We start from the raw sequence: 22,999 nt of genomic DNA, 5'->3' as shown, positions 1-22,999 counted from the left end.
CTGGAGGAGGGATGGGGGTGAGCCAGTGTGGGGGGCATGGGGGATGCAAGGGGCACATTTTGGCGGGGATCCCCCTCCTACCTGAGATGGCCTGGACGGCCACGCGCAGGAAGCCCTTCACCTCACCCTTCTCGCTGACGATGGCCACGCGATGGACCAGGGGCACGGGGTAGAGGAGGTTGCTCAGGTAGACGAAGGCCCTGCCGGAGAGGGGGGGGACACACACAACACGGGGGGGAGCGGTCACTGCTCCCACCCATGGGTCCCCAGGCACAGGTGGCGCGGCCGGTGGCGGCCGGGATCCCAGGTCACCGCTCACGGCGCGACCGCGGCGCTGCAAAGCAAAACTAAAGAGAAGGCAGCCAGGGCCAGCCGAGAGGGGTGGGGAGTGGGCAGCAGGCGGGCAGCGTGCTGCAGGCAGGTGGGTGGGCAGCGCACCGCGGGCAGCACCACGAAGCAGACGGGGCTCGCATACCTCTCCGGCTGTCACCTCCGTGGCGGGTGGGGAGGGGAGGGGGGCTGTGCTGTTGCCACCCTGAAGCTGGGAGGGAAGAGGACCTTCTCTGCAGTGGAGAGCCAGAGGACTAGGGCAGAAGGTGCTGCAACACAACTCAGGGGCGACTGCGGAGTCACGGGATGGGGGGGGCAGGGGTAAGGCGGGGGGGAAGGGAGGATGATGAGGGAGGTAGTGGCTGGCAGGAGCAAAGGAGGGGAGAGGAGGAGGTCCTGGCCGGAGGCCAGAAGCCTCCAGAGATGACCCTGCTGGGGGGGTCCTGGCCCCAGCTCTGCCCACAGTGTTGCAGGACCGCTGGTGGCTGCAGGCAGCCTTTGCCCGGCTGGGAGGGGGGCTGCACGGCATGGCTGGTGGCATTGGCAGCATGTGTCCCCCCACCCCATCCCTTTGCATGTGTGGCTTCGGGGTCCCAGGCCACCTGCCAGCACATCACAGGGACAGCACAGCTGGCTTCTCCCTGTGGGTGAGGAAGGAGCTCCCCGTGTGGCAGGTCTGAGTCTCCCTGCCATCCTCTGTGGCATCCAGGTCACCGATGCTACCATGCCGGGGTTCAACATGATGGCCACACCACATCTCTGCCAGCACCTCCTGCCAGGCTGCAGCTCCCTGTTTCTCAAGCATTTTGCCTCTTCTTGCTGCCTTCCTCAACCTCGCCGCCAGCCAGCTTGCCATTTGACGGTCCTCCTGGTGCTCTGGCAATGGCAGTGCGCCATGCCCTCAGCGGTGACAAGTCACCTCCACAGCCTTTGGCACCGAGCTCCCTGCTGAGTGGTGCAAACCGCCCTTGCCTGTGGAGCGGCACCACTCCCAGCAAGAGGGGGTACGGGGTACCCGGTACCCCTCCCCGGGGCACCCACCAGCGTCTTGACATGCAGCGTCTTCAAGTGTCATGGGGTGGGATGGTGCTGGGGCCAGCGAGGACACTTCTGCTTCAGGAGGCTCCCATGAAGGTTGCATTGCCAGGCGGCTGGCAGTGCTGCTCACGACATCCCAACCTCACAGGTGTCTTTGCAGACATCCAATGGCACCCGAAAGTGCCCAGGGGGCTCTTGCAGGAGGCCCCAGCCCTGCATTTGCAGCCCAAGCCCCAAAGTCCAGAAGTTCCCCCTGCTCTGGTGACTCCCATTGACCTCCAACCGCTGCTTGAGGCTTTTTCCACCCAAAGCATCTCCAAGGACTCAAGTTGTGGAAGCAAAGGTGATGCCCCATCACCGTCTCCTGCCAGGCCCATCTCACCCCATCTCTTCTTGGAGGCCACTAGGGACAAGTGGCTGGACCATGCCAGGGCTTCCCAGCAGGACCGCATGCCCAGGGCAGAGTCCTGCGACCACAGGGAGGTCTCAAAAGCACAGGGATCTGGGTGCGCCCACCCACCCGAAATCGCAGGGCAGCTGGTGATGAAGCCAGGGGGGTGGAGAGGGAAGGAAAGAAGGGGAGGGGGGGGCAGGCGGGGAGGAGGGGGACAAGTGTGTCACTAGAGGAAGGAGGGCAGGGACACTAACCACAAGATTGGTGAGGTGCAAAGATGGCATGCTCAGACCAAAGAAAAGCCTTTCCAAAGGAAGACAAAAGTGAAATAACCCCAATTTTCGCTAAAGCTTTGGAGAGATAGAGCCAGCAGCTAAAAAAAACCCCCAAAAAATAAAAATTAAAAAAAACTAAAAGAAAAAAATGAAAGGGAAAAAAAATCAAAGACAACGATCCAATCATAAACCAATCCAAGCACACTTCACAAGAAATGTGGCCGGCGGAGCTGCTGCGTGGGGAGCCAAACCCAGGGCAGACTCAAAAGAAGTTGGAAGGCGCCGAGCTCCAGGGAATGTGCCCCCAGCACGGAGCGGGGCTGCTGCCGCAGGGCCTTGTTTGTTTTTTTTAGGTGCCCCCAAGAGTTTGGGGGTTTTTTTGATGGTTTGTTGTTTTTTTTTTTAAATAAGGAAAAAAGGAAAAAAGAAAAAAAAGGGGGAAGAACCCAGCTCTTTCGGTCTGAGGCTGCAGGACTCTTACCCCACCTCCACCCTCTCTGCCTGCGCTGGTCCCACTCCTTCCCACCTTGCTACCCACACCCTGGCTGGCAGGGATAAGCCTGGCTTTAGCACACCAAGGAAGAGGAGCTCCAGCTCCACCCATAAGGGCAGCCCCAGTGGGGACAGGTTCACTGTCATGAGCTCCTCTGGCTCCTGCCTGGGGCAGAGGCTCCGGGACCTGCTCCAGGTGCACATCCCCTTGGGAAAACACCGGAGTAGAGCCGGCAGCACTGAATCCCATTTTGGGGATGGGCAGATTGCGACCGGGTTTGGCAGCACAGCCCGTTTTGCGGTGACTGGTAGGTTTCTCCAGGCCAAGACTGATGGAGCCCAGGGGGGTCTCCTGGCCACAGCTATGAGAAATCAAAGCTCTTGTCCTTGGCTGGAGCCAAGGAGGAGTTGGAGCCTGCACACGGGTCCCCACGACCTCCCTGAACATCTCCTGTGCCACGCTGGCAGGGATGACCCCAAGCCAAGCACTGGGTACAGGTGGCGAGAGAAAACACTGCTTTTCACAGAGCCCTCCTCTCCATCCTGCGCCCAGCTCTCCCCTCACTCCCCTCAGCTTTGTCCCCCTGACTGCCTGGGGACATCCAAGCCTCCATGTCCAGGGGGGCTCACGCTGACCGACACAGCCAGGATGGCCAAACCGGTGCCAGAGGCACGCACAGCTTTGAAGTGCCTGTGTGTCCCCAGCCAGCAGCACCACAGGGTCACCCCAAGCCAGGTGGGAGGTGGCCCTCCCTGGCACAGAAATGCCCAGGACCGAGACCCCCATGTAGTTCCCCTGGCTCCTTTGGTGCTGTAGACGCAGCAGAGCTCCCCTTCCCGGGGGCCGCCCTGAAGAGGGACCTGCCTAAAGAGTCTCCAGCAGAGTTGGCGCCGTCTGTCTTCCCCCACTATCCCTTACCACCGCTGTGCTCGTCACAGCCCTACCTCGGTGGGCACCTCGCCGCCCCGCCAGGTGCCCCGGCCTCGGTGGCAATCCCAGCCGGCTGGCTACCCCCTGCCCCTGCGGGATGCCCCGGAGGTGGGAGTCGTGTCCGAAAGCAGTTCCCTCATGCGAAAGAGCTAGTTCCTTCCCGGCATGCTCTCCTAAAACCTCACCAACCTTCCTACTAAACTGAACAGGGGGGAGCGGTCGTAAAATGGATCCCGGCCATCACACAGCGGGCACTCCGGAAAGATGTCTTCCTCCAGGTCCTCCGCCTCCTCCTCCTCCTCCTCCTCCTCCTCCTGCCCCTGGTGCTGCTCGTCAGCAGGCTCGGTGATGTCGGAGTCGGGGTTCGAGAAGGTAGGGGAGGGGGTGAGATCAGCCATGCGCTCGCTCATGCATGTGTTGAAAAGAGGAGAGCTGTTGCAGCCAGAGATATCTGAACTAAGGTTAGTACAACAAGATAGAAGACAGGTTAACACCAGCTGTTCCAAACAGAGAGAGCAAGAATAGGAATTTTGCTTTTTTGGGGGGTTGGGTTTTTTTTTTCGGGTTGTTTTTTTTTTCTGGGTTTTGGGGTGGGTGTTTTTTCTGCTTAAACCAAGGGATGTCGGGAAATAAAGACCTGCCCGTCCGGTGCATCTCTAAAGGAAGCCACCAATGGTTGTTGGCTATAAAGGGCGGAGAAAAGAGTGACCCAAGGAACTGGTGCAAACAGTGGGGATTCCCCTCGCTGGCTTTGTGGGCAACGCAGGGACGGAGTGGGTGGCACGATGCTCGCCACCATCCCCGCTGCTGAAGGGAATCTCTCCACGTGCTGTGGCACAGGGGGGATGCTTCCGTGGCAGGTGCGGTTGGTTGGGCCGTGCGGCTCAGCCCCCTGCTCCCTCTGCCCGCCGAGGCAGACCCCTTCTCTGGGGTGGCTCATCCTTGTCGCCGGCACTGCACCCTTCAAACCGGCGTGCGGGAAGCACACGGAGATGCACAGCACATACCATACAGACAGATGCTTGGACACCAACGCGTGCACATGGACGCGTGCCCGCCGGGGCGGAGGTCACAACAGCACGGGCTCTCGGTCTGCTGGACAGCCATGGCCCCCTGCCTCCCACCAGCAGCAAGCCAAGAGCCCGTGCCTCACAGCACTGTGTTACAGCAGGCAGCGGGAGCGTTGCCAGCAGCTTGCGGGTCCCTTGGGGTCCCGGCAGCCAATGCAGAGGAGAGCCATCGCAGGCAAGATGGGCCCTGACCAGCACCGGGGGGCCAATGCATCCTCCCGCAGCACGGCCCCAGGGAAACGAATGCTCTGCGCACGGCAGAGCCGGCGGCACTTCTTCCCACAGGGCTGCCTGCAGGTCCCAGCTGCGCTTAGAAGGAGCCGAAGCGCTCACCTGCCAACCAGCCTGAACCAGGGGAAGCGGTCATAGAAAGGATCTCCGCCGGTCACCACGTTGTCACAGTCCTCGATGACGCTAGAAGGCACTTCTGCTGCACGGTCATACATTTCACGCATCAAGTCCAGGCGTTGCCTGCAGGCAGAGGGGGATGCGGTAGGCAGCAGTGAGAAACTGGGCTGAGGCCAGCCACGCCCTCTCCGGCATGGGCATCGTTCACCCACCTCAGCTTCTCCAGGGTCCAGTAATGCGTTGCCCCGTTCTTCTGGTCCTGCACCTCTACAGCCACAATGGTCCGGGGGAATGGCCGCTTCTCCCGGTCCTTGGCAGCATCGGGAGGCAGCAGGTCAGGAGGGAGAGGCGAGTACAGCGTGTCCGTGAGGAGCACGAACTGGAACTGGACCTGAAGAGGGGCAGAGGGGGATGGTGAGCCACCTGGGAGGACAGCGGGCTCCGCGCAGTGCCTTCAGCAACCCCCTCCTCGGCACTTCCTCAGCTGCCCATGCTTGTGGCCTCTGCCGTGGGTGCCACAGCAAGCCAGAGAGGAGCCCCAGGCACCCACCTTCTTCTTCAGCTCCACACTGATGGCGTTGGCTTCCTTGAGGAAGATGGCATTGCCCCAGAGTAGGTCACGGAGGGACGTGAACTGGTACCACTTCCACTTCCTAAAGGCCCAGAGGGCCAGCTCAAACTCCCGCTCTGTCCACTGCACTGTGGGGACACGGAGGGACAGTCACCCCACCACTGGGAGGGAAGACATTGGCACAGAGGTGCCCAGGGGACCCGCAGTCCACTCTTCTTGCTCCCACAGAGAGCATCAAAACCCTGTGGTGGCACCCAGCCCTCACCTTCATCCTCAGGTTCTTCCTCTTCCTCGTTTGCCTCAGGGTAATACCTAGAGTCCATCTGCTTTTGCAAAGCCTCCAATTTGCTCTCGTAGTCCTAGGGGAAGCAGGGAGAGGGATGATGCAACACACAAGGTGTGACCTTCCTCCATGCTGCCACATAGCGCTTCTCCCCCCCGCAAGAACTCGGCCTCCTCCCTCCTCTGGATCCATGTTTATGGGGACAACCCCAGGAACAACAGGTTTGCCCTTGTTTTTAGGACACACAGAGCCACCCCATGCAAACATCTGCCAGGACTCAGTCATGCCTGGGCAGCCTCAGAAGGAGCCAGGTCCTGGCCACCTACCAGCCTCTGCTGCTCAAGAAGGTAATTCGCCTCCTCCCGCTCCCTCCGGTACTGGTCCTCCAGTTCTTGGAGCCTGGGACGAACAGGGAAGGAGCGGATAACCAGCCTGCAGGTGGATACCCAACTCCCCATCACCCCAGTCCCCATGCCCTCACCGCTGCTCCATCTCCTGCTTCATGTCGATGCCCTGCTTCTCCAGCAGCTCTCTTTGGGCAAAAGCCCAGTCCACAGGCTCAGCAGGGGTCTCGGCGCACGGGGTCCGCTCCCGCTCTTGCCGAGCCTGCTCGGGGTGGTTGAAGCGGAAGACGTGGCTCTTCCCCATGATGATGCGGTTTCCTACAGGGATGCATGTGTGGTGGGGGGAAAGGGCGTGGGTTTAATGTGGGACAACCTGCAGGGCCCCGTGGGATGGAGGGAGGCGGGTTAGATCAGCGCTGGTGTGCTGGCTCCAGGGACCCACCTGAGCGCAGGATGCTGGGCTCTGTCACCTTTTTGCCATTCACATAGGTGTCGGCACCTTCACAGGGCTCCAGGGTCACTATTACTGCAGAGACGGTGGGAGGGGTAGAAAGGGAGCGAAGGTAAGGTGGAAGCAGAGGGATAAATCCTGCATCTCCCACTCTGCTGCTCCTGCAGCCTCGGAAAGGGAGAGCTGCCCCAGCCAGCACCCCAGATGCGGAGTGGGGGGACACCGGGGTACCCACCAGTAGCACCCACACCCTGGGCAACCAACAGAGCTCGGCCAACCTCATGTTAATCAGAGCAGCCCCAAGGACTAAAAGCAGTTGGAGACTGGGCATGAGAGGAGATCAAAGCCTCCAGCATGCATCTCCAGGCTCGTCTCCCAAAGCCCTTTCACCCCCAGGTTCCTGCTGGTTTGCAGGGTGAGCTCTGCTCTGCGTCTTAGGTGGTGGAATCATCAACGGTCTGCTCTTCCCTCCCACCCTGGTCTCCCTGGCTTGCCTCACCACAGCAGCTTCCACGTGCCTTGCACGAGCTTCCCTCCCAGCTAGGTGAGGGCCATAGCTCGCTCTGGAAGCATGGAGAGGCCGCAGTCATGTGGGAGAGCCCCACAATCTGAGGAGGGCAGGATCCCCAGCTGGGGCAGGTGCTGGGGACACACAGAGGGACTGGGGTCCCCAGGGAGGTGGAGTTCCTTCAGACAAGGAATACCTTCACCGCCGGTTTTGGTGTCGCTGCGGAAAAGGCAGTGCTCTTCCTTAATGAAGTGCCCACTGAGAACGATGTCCTGCCTCTTCTCTGCATCTTCCCGGCCAACCCTGCCGGGGGGAAACCCAGCTTGATCTTTCCTCAAAGCAGCCCTTCCTTGGGCCTCCCCCCAAAACCATCCTTGGAGCTGACAGGAGCAGCCCTTGGTGCACAGCAGGACCAACGTCCCTAACGAGATTGCCAGGCAAATACATAGTTCCCACATGGCTATGGCACTTTGGGGATGCCCCAGGAATGGTGCCCAGCCCGGGGACAGCTGTCACCAGGCTGCCCACCAGGCAACTCAGGCACTGAGATACGGGCTAGGCTCCCACCACTCCACGAGACCTGGCCCTCACCTCGTTATCCCGTCCTTGATGTAGTAGAGAAGACACTCGGACATGAGCGGGTCCTCGTTCAGGTTGACCAAGTGGGGTGTCTGGGAGAGACGAACAAGGAGTCACCCCGGTGCACCCCGTCGACCCGTGCACTGAGGGATGCTCCCGAGGGAGGTGGGAACTCAGCAGCACCTTAGGCTGCTGCCTGCATGGGCTCTCCTGCCCTCTGTAGCTCCAGGACAACATGCCCAGGCAAGTACTTTTCAAGGAGACTGCAGAGAACCGAGCAGCTGGGATGAGGATGACCTGCCTCCACATGCCTCCTTGCTTTCCTCCTCAAAGGGCTGAGCCCTGGGCACCCTTCCACCGGCTGCCTTTGAAAATTCGTGTTGCAAACAGGCCCAACACGCAGCCAAACATTTCCCATGGGGAGTCCCTGATAGGGCTTAGTGTCTCCTAGGGCGGGACCCTGCTCACCTGCACTGCGTGTCCACAGGCCCTTGCCTCACCATAGCTCCCAGCTCCACTGCGGACAGTGTAACTGAGGCAGAGACACGTCCCATGCAGTGGTTGGTTTAGGATGAGAGAAACTAAAAGTGCCCGTTTTCCTCCACTGATGGTACAAGGACAGATGAAGCACCTAAAAGAGCAGGTTCCAGACCAGAGGTTCAACCAAAAGTAGTGGAGACCTGAAGCCGTATCTCCAGGCTGAATTTCACTCCCTGGTCTCCTTCCTAACAGTTTCCTCCCATCACTTTCTTCCCCTGGGTTACAAATGACTTTGTTCTTGATGAGAGGGAAGTTTCTCCCCCGGCCACAGACTTCTCTGGCTGCAGCTAGCTTATCTCACCCCGTCACAAGCTGCTGTGATTGCACCTTCAGGCAACAGGCAAAGTCCCGTGAGTATCAGTAGGTGAAGTTCTGAGTTTCCCAGAAATAAGAATAGAGACCATAAGAAAAATCTTATCAGCCCACTGACACGCAGCATGCAGAGGTTTCCCTATCACAACAGTGCTATGAGCCCTGGCTGATAGAAGAGACTCACTCCAAATGGTGCAGGAGAGCTGGAGGTCAAGGGAAACACAGGCTCTTCTCCATGGTGGCTGGCAGGAATAAATTGGCTGTAACGTTTAACCTCAGGCCCCTTTAGGCAGACACATAGCCCTGGGGTCTGAACTCCTTCAGCTTGCAGTTTTTCTCCAGATTTGCAAGGCTGGCTAGTAGAAGGCAGATGCTCTACCTTCCACTGAGCTCCTTGGAGATGTAACCACTCCAGCAATGGCATACAGCAGGACAACAAAGTCCTGCCCTGCTTTGCCCTTAACAAAACAAGGTTTTGCACGCTATCAACGCTAACTTTCCTCGCTAGCCACTGGAGAAGTCAGAGGAGTTTCCACCCACCAGACAGCTGAAAAGCAAGGAGGCACCAAGACCACCACAGCAATGCCCCACCTCCAAGACCAACCTGCTTTGGCGAATAAACCCCGACACTTTCTACACAAAGGTCTGGGGTCCTAAGAGGCAGCAGCTAGGACGAGAATGAGAAACAAAGACGACGGTGTAGAAATTTGTCCTAAAAGCCATGCCAAGGCACACAAGGGGAAGGTCCTGAAGCCTTCATCATCAAATGTCACCACCTCAGCTGGGGACACACGCATCTACAAAGATGTTTGGCCAAGCCAACCAGCATCACCTGCCAGGGCAGCTCTCAGAGCATCCCTCAGTGCAGTGGGAGAGCTGAGCGAGTGCGCCCTGGTCCTACCTGCACGTGCCTGCACCTCAGCAGCCCATGCTGCTCTGCGGGCTTCATGGGGTTGGGGCTGTGAACTGGACGTCACTACCACAATGATTATACAGACGAGCGAGGGGCAGCGATGTGCTGTAACTGGTGGTTGGCAGGGTTCGCTGCCACACTAACTCTTTGGGGCACAGCCAGTATTTTCTTAGAAAATACTTCCCAGGATGCTAAAAGCAACAAAGTGTATGGAATGCTTCCACACCCACATTTCTCAGCGAGGACTTGCCAGTTTCAGGGGCGGCAATTTCAAATAGCCCAAAGTATGGATTTTTATAAGCTGACACTGAAGTCCAACACAGTGATCGTCAGTGAAGCGCCACCTGAATGGGGACAGCATCCAGGCAATGGGGGCTGGACGTTTAGCCATGTGTTTCTACCGATGTTTGTACCCAGCAGGGTCAACACTGAGATTTCCCCCCGTAGGTTTCAGAGCCAAGAAAAGGCTAGTGAAATATTTGGGGCTGGCCGGCAGTGACAGGGCAGGTCGGAAGGGAGCTGTGGGGGTACAAACCAGCCCTCGTTTGCCAGGAAGAAGAAAATAAGATGATCCTACCTTTTTAGGAGAGAAAACACCCAAGGTGCCTCCGTCCTCCCTCATGGCCACCCCCATTTCGGCCAGCAACGCCTCCCTGAAGGAGCAAGGGAAAAAAGAGCCTGTCAAAGCCCCACGAGCCCCTGGAGCCGGCACTAGACAAGCCCAGGACAGGACCCAAGCCCACGAGTTTGCCCCATGAATCACAGCCGTAGGGCTTGCTTCCATTCTCTCCGTGCCTCAGGAGAGTTTCTCAGAGCAGACCACGTCCGTGCAGGCTAACGTGGTGGGCACTGGGGTGCCCAGGGGGCAGCCAAGGTACGTCTGGATGGTCAAATTGCCTGGCTGCTCCCAGGAACTGAACTGCTGTAGGCAAAGTGCAGAGGAGGGGAGATGCCTGGGGAACCCAGGCCATCCCATCCCACCCCAACCCACCTACCTCTCCATCCGGATTGCTTCCGTCCTCCGCAGCTTCTCCTCCCATGTCTCGTTCAGCTCCGCGATGATCTTCTCCGTTTCCTGGTGAGTGTGGGGTTAGCAGGGGGTTAGCGCATCCTATGGGCAGCAGACCTGCCTGCTCTGCCAGCCCAGCATGTCGCAGCGAGACAATGGTCCCAGTTTCAGGCTGGTTTAAACGAGCCGTGGCAGCATTTCACCCATGTCTTTCTATCATCCCCATGTTAAAAAGTGAGGCACAAAGACCAGCCTCTCCATCACCTTGCTGCCAGCCCGCTCCTGCGCCATGCTGAGCCAGGAGCGCCCATCCCGAGCCAGGAGCACCCGTCCCGCAGGGCAAAGGTAGCAGTCACCCCACAGGGAAGATGGCAGCACCAGGTGGACCCTACCACACCAAACCCTCTCCCGGCCAGCAGTCCAGAGCACTGGGCAGCTCTGAGTCTGTCCGCTCTGCAAGAGCATGCCCAAGCATCGCTTCCCGTGAGAATCACCCATAATGGGTTTCCAGAAAACACTGAGCCCCCGCCACAAGCCTCAGTGCAAAAGCGTTGAGCTGAGTCCTCCATCCTGCCAGGCACCGGCCTCTTACCTTGAGCCTTTCGATTGCCTCTTCACTGCCCGGAGCAAACATGATGCGCTCGTGGAGGCTGGCGACGGAGGCGGCGCGGCTGGACAAGGCCGACAGGGAGGAAGAGGGGCTGATCCCGGCGATGGCATTGGTCACTGTGGAGAGATTGTCATGGCGGTGACTCAGCTCTGCCCCTCTAGCATCATTATTGTTCTCAAAGTCGGACACATCTACGGGCGGGGAAGGAAGGATGGGCCAGGGAAAGACACATGGACAGGAAGAGAGAGAGAAAGAGAAAGATAGAGACAAGAAAAGCTGTTGGGGAAAAAAAAGAGTGGCTGGGTGTGTTGAGAAGAAAGCCAGGAATTACAAGGAAAAGGCACAGGCGATAGGACAGCGGCGCAGGCAGCAGCAGGGCAAGGGCACGCGCATCTCTCCCCCAGCCCGGGCAGCCCCCCAGAAGCATGGGGCTGTTTTGGGAAGCAGCTGCAGGAATAGCCCTGGAGCCTTCCTGGGCTCCTGGGGATGCTTTTTTGCAACACCAGATCCTGCAGCCATCAGGTCTGGGATCAACCGTCCTCACCAAGAGCGTGCCACTGCCCCTGTCATCCTCCCCCACTGATACAGCCCAGGTGGTTTTCTCTGCCCGGCTGCCCCAGATTAGCTGGATCTGGGGACAGAGAATGAGAAGGGAAGGGGAGGAGAGGTGGTGGCCCTCCACCCTACAAAGGGGTTGGGGGGACGGAACAGGAGGAGCCATGGGATCCTCTCACTGGCAGAGGCCAAGCCCCCGGCCTGCTGGAGCAGCGCCTTGGCCAGGCAGCCAGAGAGAGAGAACAAAGTGAGAGCAGAGTGGCAACACGCCCATTACAGGCAGCAGCGCTTGCCTGCCAGCACCTCGAGCATCAGCTGCCACCAGACCCCATGGCAAAGGGATTGAGGTATCAGAGATGCTCCTCCAGCCCCAAGAAGTCACAGGGGCTCGGCACACTGTGCCGGAGGCGGGCAAGGCACAGGTTAGCGGGTGCAGCGTTAGTCACCCATCTCCATCAGCCCACGTCCGGGGGAGCTGAGCCAGGAGGGGACGGGCCAGGTCCCCATCTCCTCAGCAGGCTTGCCACAGCCTGGCTACACTGCCTGGCCGGGCAGGGATGGGGCGATAGTGCTTATCCACAGGCAAAAACCTCCTGGCCGTCACCACACACCCCTCTATCAGGAGAGCACCGTGCCAGCCCGCCCAAGCGCCGTGCCGGGCTCCAGTCCCGACAAGCCCCAGCGCCAGCAGAAGCAGCAGCAGCAGCAACAGGAAGCATCATGACAGCATGGAGGAAGGAGTCCCCGTGGGGATCAGGCCCTTGGCATGGTGGAGGGGGAGGACACTGGTCCCTCCGAGCGCTATCCCAAGCCCAGGTGCTAACCGCGACTCTGCCACCATCCCCTTTGCCAGCTCCCTGGGGACGGCCAGCCTGTGGGCAAGCACCTCTCCATCAGCTGGGGCCAGCTACATGGAGCCCTTCCCCATGCTGCACAGGTGCCCCTGCGCACAGCCTACGCCTCCCAAAAGCCGTGAAGCAACAGAGAGTACCAGTGATGGGGAATACACACATTTGGATCCTCCCGCAGCAGGATGGGCTAAGAGAGAGAGAGAGAGGGCAGGGAGCGGAGGTAAGACAGAGAGAACAGAACAAGAGTGGGTTCATCTCAGTAGGATTTCCAACAGCACACAGAGGAGAGGCCACGGGTAGGTGCAGCCCCAGGGACATCTTCCTGGCACCTCTGCCGGCTGCAGGATGCTGAAGACGGGAGGTGGAGGGGGAGAAAGGGAGGTCTGCTGGGTGTAAAGCAGCTCCTCCTGCTTATGGGAGTGGGCTGGGGGTTGTGAACAGATGCACAGGGGCTCATCGGAGGTGTCCCGGCCACGCTTCGGCAGCGTGATGCTGCCGCATGCCCGGCAGAGCAGGATGCAGGGCAGCTGCGGGGACGCCAGCCCCACAGGCAGGGGGGACTCCAGCCCACCTCTGCCTGGAGCCACTGCCAGAGAGCATCAGGCGGTACCTACTGTCAATGATGTCCCCAAGGCCCTGGGCGTAGAGAAGGTCGCGCAGGCGTGCCACCTCATCCTTCAGCTCCCGGATGAGCTTGTTGTTGGGGTCCTCGTTGATGACAGCATTGCAGCGGATCTGCTTGGCACGGTCGGCGTACCTAGGGAAGGACAGAGCCCTGAGCAGTGGCAGGGGGGGCAAACCCCCAGCTGCTGGGCAAGCGGGAGTACCACTGAGCCACTCCAGCAAGCAATCCTTTGGAGGATCCCAGCACCGGGGCAGTCCTTTGGCCTCTTGTCTGAGGTTGCAGGGTCCCCCCACAGCACCCCCCCAGCCAGGGTTGCCACAGAGGTGAGGAGAGCACGTGGCAGTGCCTGGGTTTCAGAGACCCTCCCTGCCCTCGCCCGCTGTGGGGGGACAAGGGTACTTCTTCCTACCTGAGGGTGCTGAGGGTCTCATCGTAGTTGATGTCGGCAGGACTGAGAGCAGCGACCATGGCTGTCCTGGAGTTGCCCCCTGCCCGGAGACATACACTTGCATCAGGGAGATGCTGGTCCCCGTGCCAGCTGTCACCCTCCACTCAGCAGCTATGCCTGCCGCCAAGCCTGTACCTCCCACCCATGTCCTCACCCAGGTTCTCCCGCAGCAGCCAGGTCAACACTGAGTCCCGGTACGGGATGAAATCCGTCTTCTTCTTCTTTTTGTTCTGGGGGACAGAAAGTGGAGGGAAGGGCTGTCAGGCTGCCTGCTCACTTCAAAGGGAAGGTGACAGCCAGTCCCCAGCCATGGGGACTCGGCGGAGGATGGCTCTGCCCGGCTACCGCAACCTCAGGCAGCTCTGCTCAGTTCCACAGGTCCTGCCTGTGAAATGCTCTGCCTGGGCCAGGCAGTTGTTTAATGCTGAGTACTGACAGCCACAGGGTGAGGAGGGTGATGAGGATGCTGAGGGCTCTGCCAGCCCCCGGGAGAAGTGTGGCTTGGGTCCAGGAAGAGCCCCACCCCCACACCACCCTGCGACTCACTCCCACCCGCCTGTGCTAAAAACCAACCCCCTTTCCCCAGCCCAGCCAGGGCACCTACCTTGTTCGGCCCCGAATCCTGCGAAGAAAAGTGGAGAGACTGTTTAAGTGAGCTGCTCCCCTCCTCGGCGCCCACAACAGCTCCCCATTCCCCAAGCAGAGAGCGGCAGGTGCAAATCCCTGGGGAGATGGCAGCCTCACCAGCCCAGCTTGTCCCAGCCCTGGGGACAGCTTGGGATGTATCTGCCTGTCTCTTGGAGCCGGGATGCTCCATCCCTCAGAGCTGAGCCCATCCCTGCTGATCTGAGCCCATTCCCCCGCAGTGCTGCCACTCATCTGTGCTCCAGCTACCTACCATTTCGGCCAGGGCAGAGATGACTTTCCCCAGCGTGGTCAAGGACTTGTTGATGTTTGCTCCTTCCTAGCGGAGAGAGGAAAAGCCCAGATGCTCAGGTCCCATTTCAGAGCGGCGCTAAAGCCCGGTGCTCCAGGAGGATGAGGAAGTCCCAGTACAGGGTGGGCAAAGAGCAGCTGGTCTTACTGGGTAACCAGCACCTCCCAGCTGGGACTCATGGACCCCAGTGGAACTGGCACTGGGCAGATTTCAAACAAAACCCCATCAAGGATTGTGGCAGCGTAGTGGGCAAGGAACCAGGCAAGGAAAGGAGATGTCACAGCTGGGGACGAGGGGGCAGGACACGGCATCCCCAGCGGCAGAAGGGGACCTTGCGCCAGCTCTCACCTTTAGTCTTGTGCCCTTCGCACCAGTGGAGTCGGCTCGCTCACTCCCTGCCAGGTCCACCAAGCTGATTTTGCTGACCTGCAGGCAGAGACGAGGCTGTCAGCCCTGGCAGGCACAGCAAACCAGGCTCCGGCACAGAGCTGAGGAGGGAGCAAAGACCTCTTGCAAGGTGACACTGCTCTGAAGGCAGAGGTGGGCTCTGTGGGGTCATCCTTGCCAGGATTTGGCCAGGAGCAGGGCTAACATCCTTGCAGGCAGGGCTGGAGGGCACCAACTGCCAAATATCCTGTCCAGGGGCCAGTCCCTTGAGGGACCATGAGTCCAGCATGTGCCTGGGACTTATCTCCATCCTGTTTCAACCCTCCATCAGGCCGCACCATCTCATCCCAAGTGCTGTCGATAGCACACAAAGCCTCTCCCAGGTCCATGTGCATTCCCCCACGTCACCCAGGCTCTGCTCTCACCTTCTCAGTGGTGATGTCTGTCTCAGCGTCATGCCGCTTCTGCGTGAAGATGATGTTGAACACAGCATGGGAGCGGCTGCTGGTCTCGTTCATGTTAGTGGCAGCCACTGTGCTGCGGGGAGAGGAGGACAGGGAGGTATGACATCCTGCAGGGGACACTGGAGCAGCTGGTGCTGGGGCCTGGGCTCATTTCAGGACAGGGTACGTGATGGGAACGCAAGTTTGGAGGACAGGAGAGGACTCTGGGAGGAGGCATGCAAAAGTCCAGGCTTTCTCCTGCTGGCTCCAGGGTGTTTTGAGAGCAGGAAGGAGGTAAAGTGAAAATAAGTGTGGGGGTATCCAATGCTCAGACAGGAGGGGACTGTCACCTCCAGAGCAGCCAGACCAGCAAAGCAAGGAAGTTAAGCAGGGACCTTCTGGAGATGTCTGCAAGCTCTCCAAATCCTGACCATCTCCTGCTCCCCCAACTCACCGGGCCTTGTTCCCAGAGTCCATGAGGTCCTGGATGTCATTGTAGGAGGTCACGGCCAGCTTGGAAAGGTCCTCAACATACGGGCCCATAAGGGGATGCTCCCTCACCCGGAGGTTCCCCTTGTTCTTGGGGTTCAGGAGGTCCCTCACGCGTTCACAGTATATCTCCATGTAGCTCACCTAGAGCAGAGGGCATGGGCAGGGCTAGTGGCTGGCAGGACGTGGACACTCCGTGCGTAGGCAGAATCAGGCCCTGCCCACCCACCCCACACCCAGGGACGGGACACCCCAAAGAGGGGTCTGCACACTGACATGGCTTGCAGACCCGGGTGGGAGGCTGGAGCCAGACTAGGCAGGCAATGGGGTGCCTACCTCCACAGAGTAGGACATGTTGTCGTTCGTCGTGTCATTGATGCGGGAGAAGAGGTCCTCACACAGCTGCGGAGAGAAGAGCCAGGCTGCTCAGCCCCCCACCAGAAGGATGCTCCTGCCCAGGATGCCCAGGCCACAGGGATTTCTACCTTCTCACCCCAAAAACCAGAGCCCCTGAGTGCTGGGATGGGTCCTGGGGAACTGGCAGAACCCCCCCTGCTGATATGGGGGGCTTAGCATCCCCAGATACCCCCCAGCGTCCTGCTGGGCCAGCACACAGCAGCTTTCGGCAAGCACAGCTGGCAGGGGCTCAGCACTTGGACTACTGCTGCTCACAAACACCAGCCTCATGTGGCCAGACCATAATTCATCTGGTCTTGGAGGAGTCTGGCATGAACCTCCTTGTCGCCCTGTGCTCCGGCAGAGCCGTGCCAGCTCGCTGCCGCAGCAGGGCTGCGGTAGAACTTAGCAAAGCCTGGCTCCACTCCCGCCCTGCTCCCCTCTTCCCTCCCCGCTCCACTTTTCCTTTGGGCATCCCTCTGGGATCATGGGAACAGGCAGCTTTTCACCAGGCGGTACCTGCGGGATTATGCCTTGCTGGTCCTTCTCCTGCTTCCCCATCATGGTGTAGGATTTTCCGGCACCCGTCTGCCCGTAGGCAAAGATGCAGACGTTATAGCCTTCGAAGGCGTGTTGCAACATCTCCTCGCCAATGTCCCGGTACACTTGCTTCTGAGATGCATAGTTGATGTCTGCGGGCTGCAGAGAGGAAGGGGACAAGGAGAAATTTGGCAAGGAGGTCCTCCTGCCTCTCTCCAGCCCAGCCCAGTGCTTCAGGCGGCCTCAGGCCTCCCGCCACTTACCGTGGTGTGGGACCAGTAGGAATAGTCAAAGCTGAAGCTTTTTGGTGTCTCTTTGGGCTGCTTCGGGTTCAGGATAGCTAGGGGCAAACAGATGGGAACATGAAGCCACCCAGCTACCCGTGGTACCCCCGCCATGCACATCCCGCTCATGAGGGGAGAAGGGTGATGGGGTTCAGTCTGAATCAGTCCTGGAAAGCAGGACCAGGACCCTCCAGCTCCACAGATGGGTCCAGAGCCCCCAGACCTCAACAGTCCCAGCAGAGGAGGTAGGTGCCACGGCCAGCAGAGCCTACACCAGCCCAGGGAGCAGGGCAGAGCCTTGCCCAAATGCTGGGCATGGTGTGGGGGAAACAGCTCCTTCCCTTGGGCTCCTCCCTGCTTCGGCACCTGCCCGTGGGAGCCCAGCACTGGCAGCGGCACGGGAGGATCACACCCTTCCTTCACCCCACAGCTGGGGGGGCCATGCCCAAAGCCACATGTGTTGGCGCTGTGGGGTGGGAGTGGCTGTGGCCCCATCGGGGCTCCCCTAGGCCCCCTCCGGCTCCTGCCTCTCTTCCCCTGCACTTTCTTTTGGGTACCCAGCCTCAGCAGGGTAATTAATGCCTCATGTTACACCGCCAGCGGAAACAAGAGCCTGCTTTTTCCCATCCCCTGGTGAAAAGGACGTTGCCATGGAAATTGGAGACTACATCACTTCTCTTCCTCGCTCACCACTTCCCCCCCCCCCCCCAGAGTATTTACGATGGGTTTTTTTCTGAAACAACAGATGCGTCAGAAGAAACCCAAACTGGCAGGGTAATCACGAGATCCAGCCATCAGCCATGTTAGGCGACACTGAAATGACCTTGTGGGTTGGCGCAGCACAGCTCCTGTGCCCGCAGCCCCCAGCTGCTCCCTGCCACTGCCGGGGACAAGGCCATACAACACCAAGGCCGACGGAGCTCCCTCCATCACAGCCCCAACCTGCCCTGCCCTGGGGCTGGTGCTTGGCCAGGGCTCGTGCCTGCTCAGGATTCAAGCTGGGACCTTCCCAAGCAGCCCCAGGCATGGCGCAGCCCACTCCCATGGGGGAAGATGCCCCGATGCGTGGCAGTTCCTTTCTGTTCCAAATTCCTCCTCCATTGCCACAACAGATTCTCCCCTGGGAGGGATCCGCCACTTCTGGCCTGAGACCTGTCCATCCCTGCCCGCAAAAGGCAGCGAGGCAGGCAGGTGGAGGGTGGGAAGTGGGGTCAGGATCCAGCCCCGATCACGAAACCGCAGCATGGTGCTGCTCAAATCCCCCTCACTGTGGGCAGGAGCCCAGCTCCAGCACCAGAGGGGCCAGGCGCTGGCTTCCTGCCTGCCTGCCCACTGGAGGCAGTGTGACTCAGATGCTCCAGATGCCTCCTGCATCCCGCGCAGACTAATTACCAAAGCCAGAGCTGCTCTTTCAGGAGAAGGGGCTGGGAAGCAACATCCCCATAGCAACTGCCCATCCCACAGCTGCAGACAGGGACATGGAGGTCCCTTGCTGAGATCCAGACCAAAACGACACCAGGCCTTTCTGGACAGCCATGGAGGCTGCCCATCCCTGCCAGTGCCTGGTTAGTGTGTTGAGGGCGTGTGAGCAGCCATTGCAAAGAGAAGCAGGTGCGGAGGCCATGCAAGAAGTCAGATGGAACATCTCCGTTGGCTCCTGGGCTTCACCTGGCAGCTCCGCTATGCCACCCGTCCCCCCGGCTTGGGTCTGTATATGCCCTGCAGAGGTGACCCTTGCCGGAGCAAATGGGAGCATCACCCCCCCAAAAATGAGTCCAACAGGGGCAAAAGCAGGAGTGGGCAGGATGGCAGCTGTTCTGCATCCCAGTGCCAGCCCACACTGGACACGGGGCGGAGGAGCAGCTGGGGATGGCACCGAGTGGCTCCAGGCATCCCAGCTGCAGCCACCCAGCTGGCCTGGCAGGCTGGAGACAGGGACACAGAGGAGAAAGGAGCACACCGAGAGCAGCAGGTCTCCCGTCCCCGAGCTGAAATGCTCTCCCCATGCCCCTTTCATTCCCGTTTATTTGCCCCCGTGTGGCTGGATGCCACTGGTATTTTTTTTCCTCTCCTGTGACCAGGCATCCCAGGGCTTTTGCAAAGCTGCTGCAAAAAGATTCGTGCTCTAGCCAAAGGGGATTAAAAAAGGCCGGGGGGGAGACAGACGTACAGACAAGAGGGGAGGAGGAAAACATCTGGAGATGACCTTCGTCTTCACCCTGAAGAGCCAGTGGCATAGCAGAGTGTAGCAAGTGGGCAAGCACTGAGCAGGATAAAACACAAGACCCACAGGAGAGAAAATAATCACTGTATTTTAAAGCCCGCGGAGGCACAGCTCCGGCTGGAGAATATTAATGGCCTTGCAAGATGAAAACTGGGGTTCCTTCCTCACTGTCCTGGCAGAAGCTGCCAGGAGAGGGGCCAGGGGTGTTGGTGCCCGGGCTGGTCCCCGCGGCCACGTGGAGGGGGGGATGCCACGGGAACAAAGCGGTAGTGTTGGTGGGCAGGCAGGCAGCTGCAGCACAGCGAGCCAAGGGGGCGGTGGCTGTAAGTCTGGGGGGAAAAGAAGAGCAGAGAAGGGCTGACCCCTTCCTGCTCCGGCCCCCAGCCCCTGCTGCCCCCCATGGGGCTTAATGAATTAGGCAGAACAACAACCTCCCCCACCCCAGTACATGGGGGGGGTCTCTGCAAATAATCCCAGGAAGGAGGAAACTTGCTCTTACTCCCCGCAAACACATTTATTTTTGGCTTCTCTGTGAGGAGCTGGGGGGCCGAGACAGTCCCACTCTGCAGGGGGGGCAGCTGGCACTACTGGCATCCTCCTGCCTCCCCCAGCCAGCAGAATAAGCAGGAACCAGAGCCCCCCGCCGGTGCCTGCCCCCCAGCTGAGGGGATTAGCCGATGGTTTGTCCATTCATGGAGAAAAACCTCGCTGTCAGCAAAGGGCTGGCCGGGGCGCAGGCGCTGCCCCTGCCTGCAGCCCTGCTGGCCCCACCAGCGCAGGCAGGGGGATGAGGGGCCTGGGGTATGGCCTGGGGGTGCGTTGCAGAAAGTAGGGCTGGGGGCAGCAGGATGGGCATGGGCAGATCACTCTAAACAAACACAGCCATGGTGGAGGTGGGGGATGCCTGATGCTCTTGACCAGGCCTGGGGCGTGGCAGGTTCCCCCCACCCGTCAGGGCCAGAAGGGATGTCTCCCCTGCCTGCACCCAGGCCCGGGCACATGTGCAGCTCCTGCTGGGCCAGAAAGGCTTTCTCGCCACGAGGGGAGCAGCTCCGCACCCCGGGCTGACAGAGCATCCCTGCGCAACCGGGCAGAGAGAGCCCCCCCGGGACACCAGAGACCAGCAGACGCTGCTCCATGGACCCCCCCATTCCTGTTCCCCAGGCCTAGGGTGAGCGAGGGACCCAGAAGGGTCACAGAGCCGCCCTGCACCCTTGGGTGTCCTCCTCTCCCTCCTGCCAGGGTTGTCATGGCAGCCTGACAGCACGCGCTGCGGGGGTGGCTGGCACCAGTGTTTCACCCACTGCCACTGATGACGCAGGAAGCCCCGGGCAGGCAGGCAGGGAGGGAGGGAGTTATTTTAGACACTGTCCCATCTGGAGGCTTCCAGAGCCAAAGAGGAGGGATTCGGCCGCCTTTCCCACCCCGTACTTCCAGAAGCCATTATTTAAAGAGGGACAAATGCCGAATGGGCTCCTGACTGGACAGTTGGCCCCAAGCCCACATGCTACATCCCCCCTCCCCAAGCACACCGTTCCCTCGGCAAATCCTGCTCCTGCCACTCCATCCTGCTGGTGTTGCGGCTCCAAGCCCCACAGAAGCAGGGATGGGTCCTGGCACACCACAGTGCACGGTACCCAGCCAGACAGTGCCGTCAGGAGCTGCTCACTGGCCAGTGCATGGCTTCCATGCTTCAGCAGGTGACCGCAGGCTGGGCACCCTCGGCTCCACATCCGCACACTGGCTTTTCCAGGCTCTTCTGATTCTTCCTCCCCCTTCGCCTGCCAGGGGATGCTGCCCCATTTGGTACCACCGAAACCCAAGGGCTCGGTGCCATGTAGATCCTGCCACTGCTGTTTCAACAGCAGGACTGCATTTCCCCGTGAGAAAGGTGACATCCCCCCCTGATTCCCTCCTCCAAACAATGCCTGATGCTATGGGCATCCACACCAAAGATCCCAGCAGCCCAGTGCTCGCCACTGTGGCTGGACCATGCACGCTTCTCCCCGGGCAGCACCCAAAGCCTTCCCAAGCCCCTCTGCCCACAACACCGGCACTCACTGGTGGTGCTTCCCGACATCTGGATAATGCATTTAGATTCCCGGCTCATCTCCCGGGAGTTGAAGGGCCGGACACGCACCGCCACCTTCACGGATGCTCCCGCCATCGCGCTGGCCGGAGGTGGGTCCTGCTAGTGGGGAGCAGCGGCTGTCCTGCAAGGAGGGAAGAAAAGGGAGTTAGGAAAGCTTGCATCCCAATCCCCATCTCACAGCCATGCCGGAAAAATGAATGGAAAGCCTGTGCAACGAAACCTCCCGGGAATGCTGGTTTACCTCTGCCCGAAAGATGACATTTTGTTTCATCCCTCAATCTGCCTGTGTTTTGCATCTCCCGCCTCCCCCTTGTATCTCGGGTCAGGACCCCCTGCTCAGTCCCAGGGGACATCCCTGCCCTTACCCCAGGGCAGCACCCAGAGTCTCCCATCACCCTGCGGCATCACTCAGTGGACACCCACAGCAGGGGACAGGGCCATGTAGGCAGCACCAGCACCTGCGTCACCCCTGAGGAACGGTTTTTCCATCCCGGGGTGCCAATGGCACTGAGCAGGTAGCCCCTCACTTGCAAGCAAGCCCACAAACCCCTGCCCATCACCCAAGCCTCCTGCCTCCGCTCCAGCCCCAGCAGAGCAGGGACTGGGCAGCAGGACCAGGTGGAAGGCGGGGGAGGAAAATGATGGCATTCGTTTCAAGAAAGGAGGCGGCTGTTGAACACAACTGCTGGTATTTGCCTCTCATTCCATTCCCGGCAAAAGCAGAAGCGTGGTGTCAGCAGGAGCAGCACCAGCCAGCAAGCCGGTGGCGATCACACTTAGCTGAAGCTCCCAGCTCACAATCATTTTTCCACTCCTTTTGCTAATAAATTATTAATCACAAATGTCACAAGACAAAATGAACCACTCTTTAAGATCTCCCAGAGCAGCCGCTCATCCCAGCATTGGTGTCCAGGCTCTCTGCAGCCTGTCCCACCCTCTCCGAGCCCCAGTTAAGCCTCACTAGCATTGGCCAGAAAAGGATGCTGGCATCCTTCCCTTGACCACCAGGTCCTTTGGGATCAGCCCTGAAAAAATCCATTCCTGCCTTCTAATGTCCATGCCCTCTCCTGCCCGTCCCCTGCTCCCTGGCTGCCCAGGCTGAGCCTGCTGGTGGAAGAGGAGCTCAGCACCCCGCAGCACGGGCAGGCACCAGCTCCTCCGGCATCCCTGCCTGCGGGACTCCTGCAAGGGTGTTTGCAAATGCCCTGGGGCTTTTTGAGCCTGGTCTTTGCCAGTGGGATGCTCGCTCTGGGATGAAGGCAATCAGGAGCGAGCAATGGCACAGCTCTGGTTACGTGGACCATGACCCAAAGGAAGTGGCGCAGTAAGGATGGGTCCTCAACACAGATGGGTTTTCCCACGGTGGAAGTGAAAAATACAGCTGAATTTGTAGAAAAGAAAGAAGAAAAAAAATAAATCCACAGAATGGAAAGTGTCCCAAGAGAAGGAGATGGCTTTAAAACTAACTGAGGTTTGACAGCTCCGGTTTCATTTCCAAAGGGGGTGGGAGGAAAACCAATGTATGCTCTGCCCAAAGGCAGGTGTATTCATGGCACAGTGGGAAAATTTGCAGCCTGAAAGTATTGTAAGCTCAGCGCTTTCAAAAATGCTTCACCTGTTTTAAAAGCGAGCCTGCATCCCCAACAGCAGGAGGACAAATCTCCTGTTAAAGTTCCCAAACCGTCCTCTCGCTACCCTGCTGGGACAGCTCCAGAGTTCCCACTGCGCTC

General features: G+C 59.5%; 1 protein-coding gene across 23 annotated transcripts in view; it reads right to left on the bottom strand.

Annotated features, from left to right (window-relative positions):
- The window catches only part of KIF1A (kinesin family member 1A), a 42,420-nt gene that overhangs the window by 15,206 nt on the left and 4,215 nt on the right, over nucleotides 1-22,999 (bottom strand). For 4 of the 23 annotated variants that reach the window (XM_076341914.1, XM_076341916.1, XM_076341917.1 and 1 more), the window contains exons 2-28: nucleotides 21,239-21,390; nucleotides 16,933-17,009; nucleotides 16,649-16,828; nucleotides 16,070-16,135; nucleotides 15,699-15,877; nucleotides 15,227-15,338; nucleotides 14,763-14,840; nucleotides 14,376-14,441; nucleotides 14,082-14,099; nucleotides 13,632-13,707; nucleotides 13,439-13,517; nucleotides 13,019-13,161; nucleotides 12,565-12,591; nucleotides 10,981-11,114; nucleotides 10,375-10,454; nucleotides 9,957-10,032; nucleotides 7,627-7,706; nucleotides 7,232-7,338; nucleotides 6,519-6,602; nucleotides 6,214-6,394; nucleotides 6,059-6,131; nucleotides 5,715-5,808; nucleotides 5,429-5,577; nucleotides 5,091-5,269; nucleotides 4,864-5,001; nucleotides 3,650-3,916; nucleotides 82-200 (exon numbers count right to left, since the gene is read on the bottom strand). In XM_076341914.1, the coding sequence (XP_076198029.1) occupies nucleotides 82-200; nucleotides 3,650-3,916; nucleotides 4,864-5,001; nucleotides 5,091-5,269; nucleotides 5,429-5,577; nucleotides 5,715-5,808; nucleotides 6,059-6,131; nucleotides 6,214-6,394; nucleotides 6,519-6,602; nucleotides 7,232-7,338; nucleotides 7,627-7,706; nucleotides 9,957-10,032; nucleotides 10,375-10,454; nucleotides 10,981-11,114; nucleotides 12,565-12,591; nucleotides 13,019-13,161; nucleotides 13,439-13,517; nucleotides 13,632-13,707; nucleotides 14,082-14,099; nucleotides 14,376-14,441; nucleotides 14,763-14,840; nucleotides 15,227-15,338; nucleotides 15,699-15,877; nucleotides 16,070-16,135; nucleotides 16,649-16,828; nucleotides 16,933-17,009; nucleotides 21,239-21,344 (2,968 nt within the window). In that variant the 5' untranslated portion in view covers nucleotides 21,345-21,390. Of the gene's footprint in view, nucleotides 1-81; nucleotides 201-3,649; nucleotides 3,917-4,863; nucleotides 5,002-5,090; nucleotides 5,270-5,428; nucleotides 5,578-5,714; nucleotides 5,809-6,058; nucleotides 6,132-6,213; nucleotides 6,395-6,518; nucleotides 6,603-7,231; nucleotides 7,339-7,626; nucleotides 7,707-9,956; nucleotides 10,033-10,374; nucleotides 10,455-10,980; nucleotides 11,190-12,564; nucleotides 12,592-13,018; nucleotides 13,162-13,438; nucleotides 13,518-13,631; nucleotides 13,708-14,081; nucleotides 14,100-14,375; nucleotides 14,442-14,762; nucleotides 14,841-15,226; nucleotides 15,339-15,698; nucleotides 15,878-16,069; nucleotides 16,136-16,648; nucleotides 16,829-16,932; nucleotides 17,010-21,238; nucleotides 21,391-22,999 lie in introns of all 23 variants that reach the window. The other 19 variants (XM_076341930.1, XM_076341933.1, XM_076341934.1 and 16 more) reach the window with 7 other exon arrangements.

Source organism: Aptenodytes patagonicus, chromosome 6 (genome assembly GCF_965638725.1).
Source record: "Aptenodytes patagonicus chromosome 6, bAptPat1.pri.cur, whole genome shotgun sequence".
Lineage (NCBI taxonomy): Eukaryota > Metazoa > Chordata > Aves > Sphenisciformes > Spheniscidae > Aptenodytes > Aptenodytes patagonicus.
This window is presented reverse-complemented; position numbering and strand designations above follow the sequence as displayed.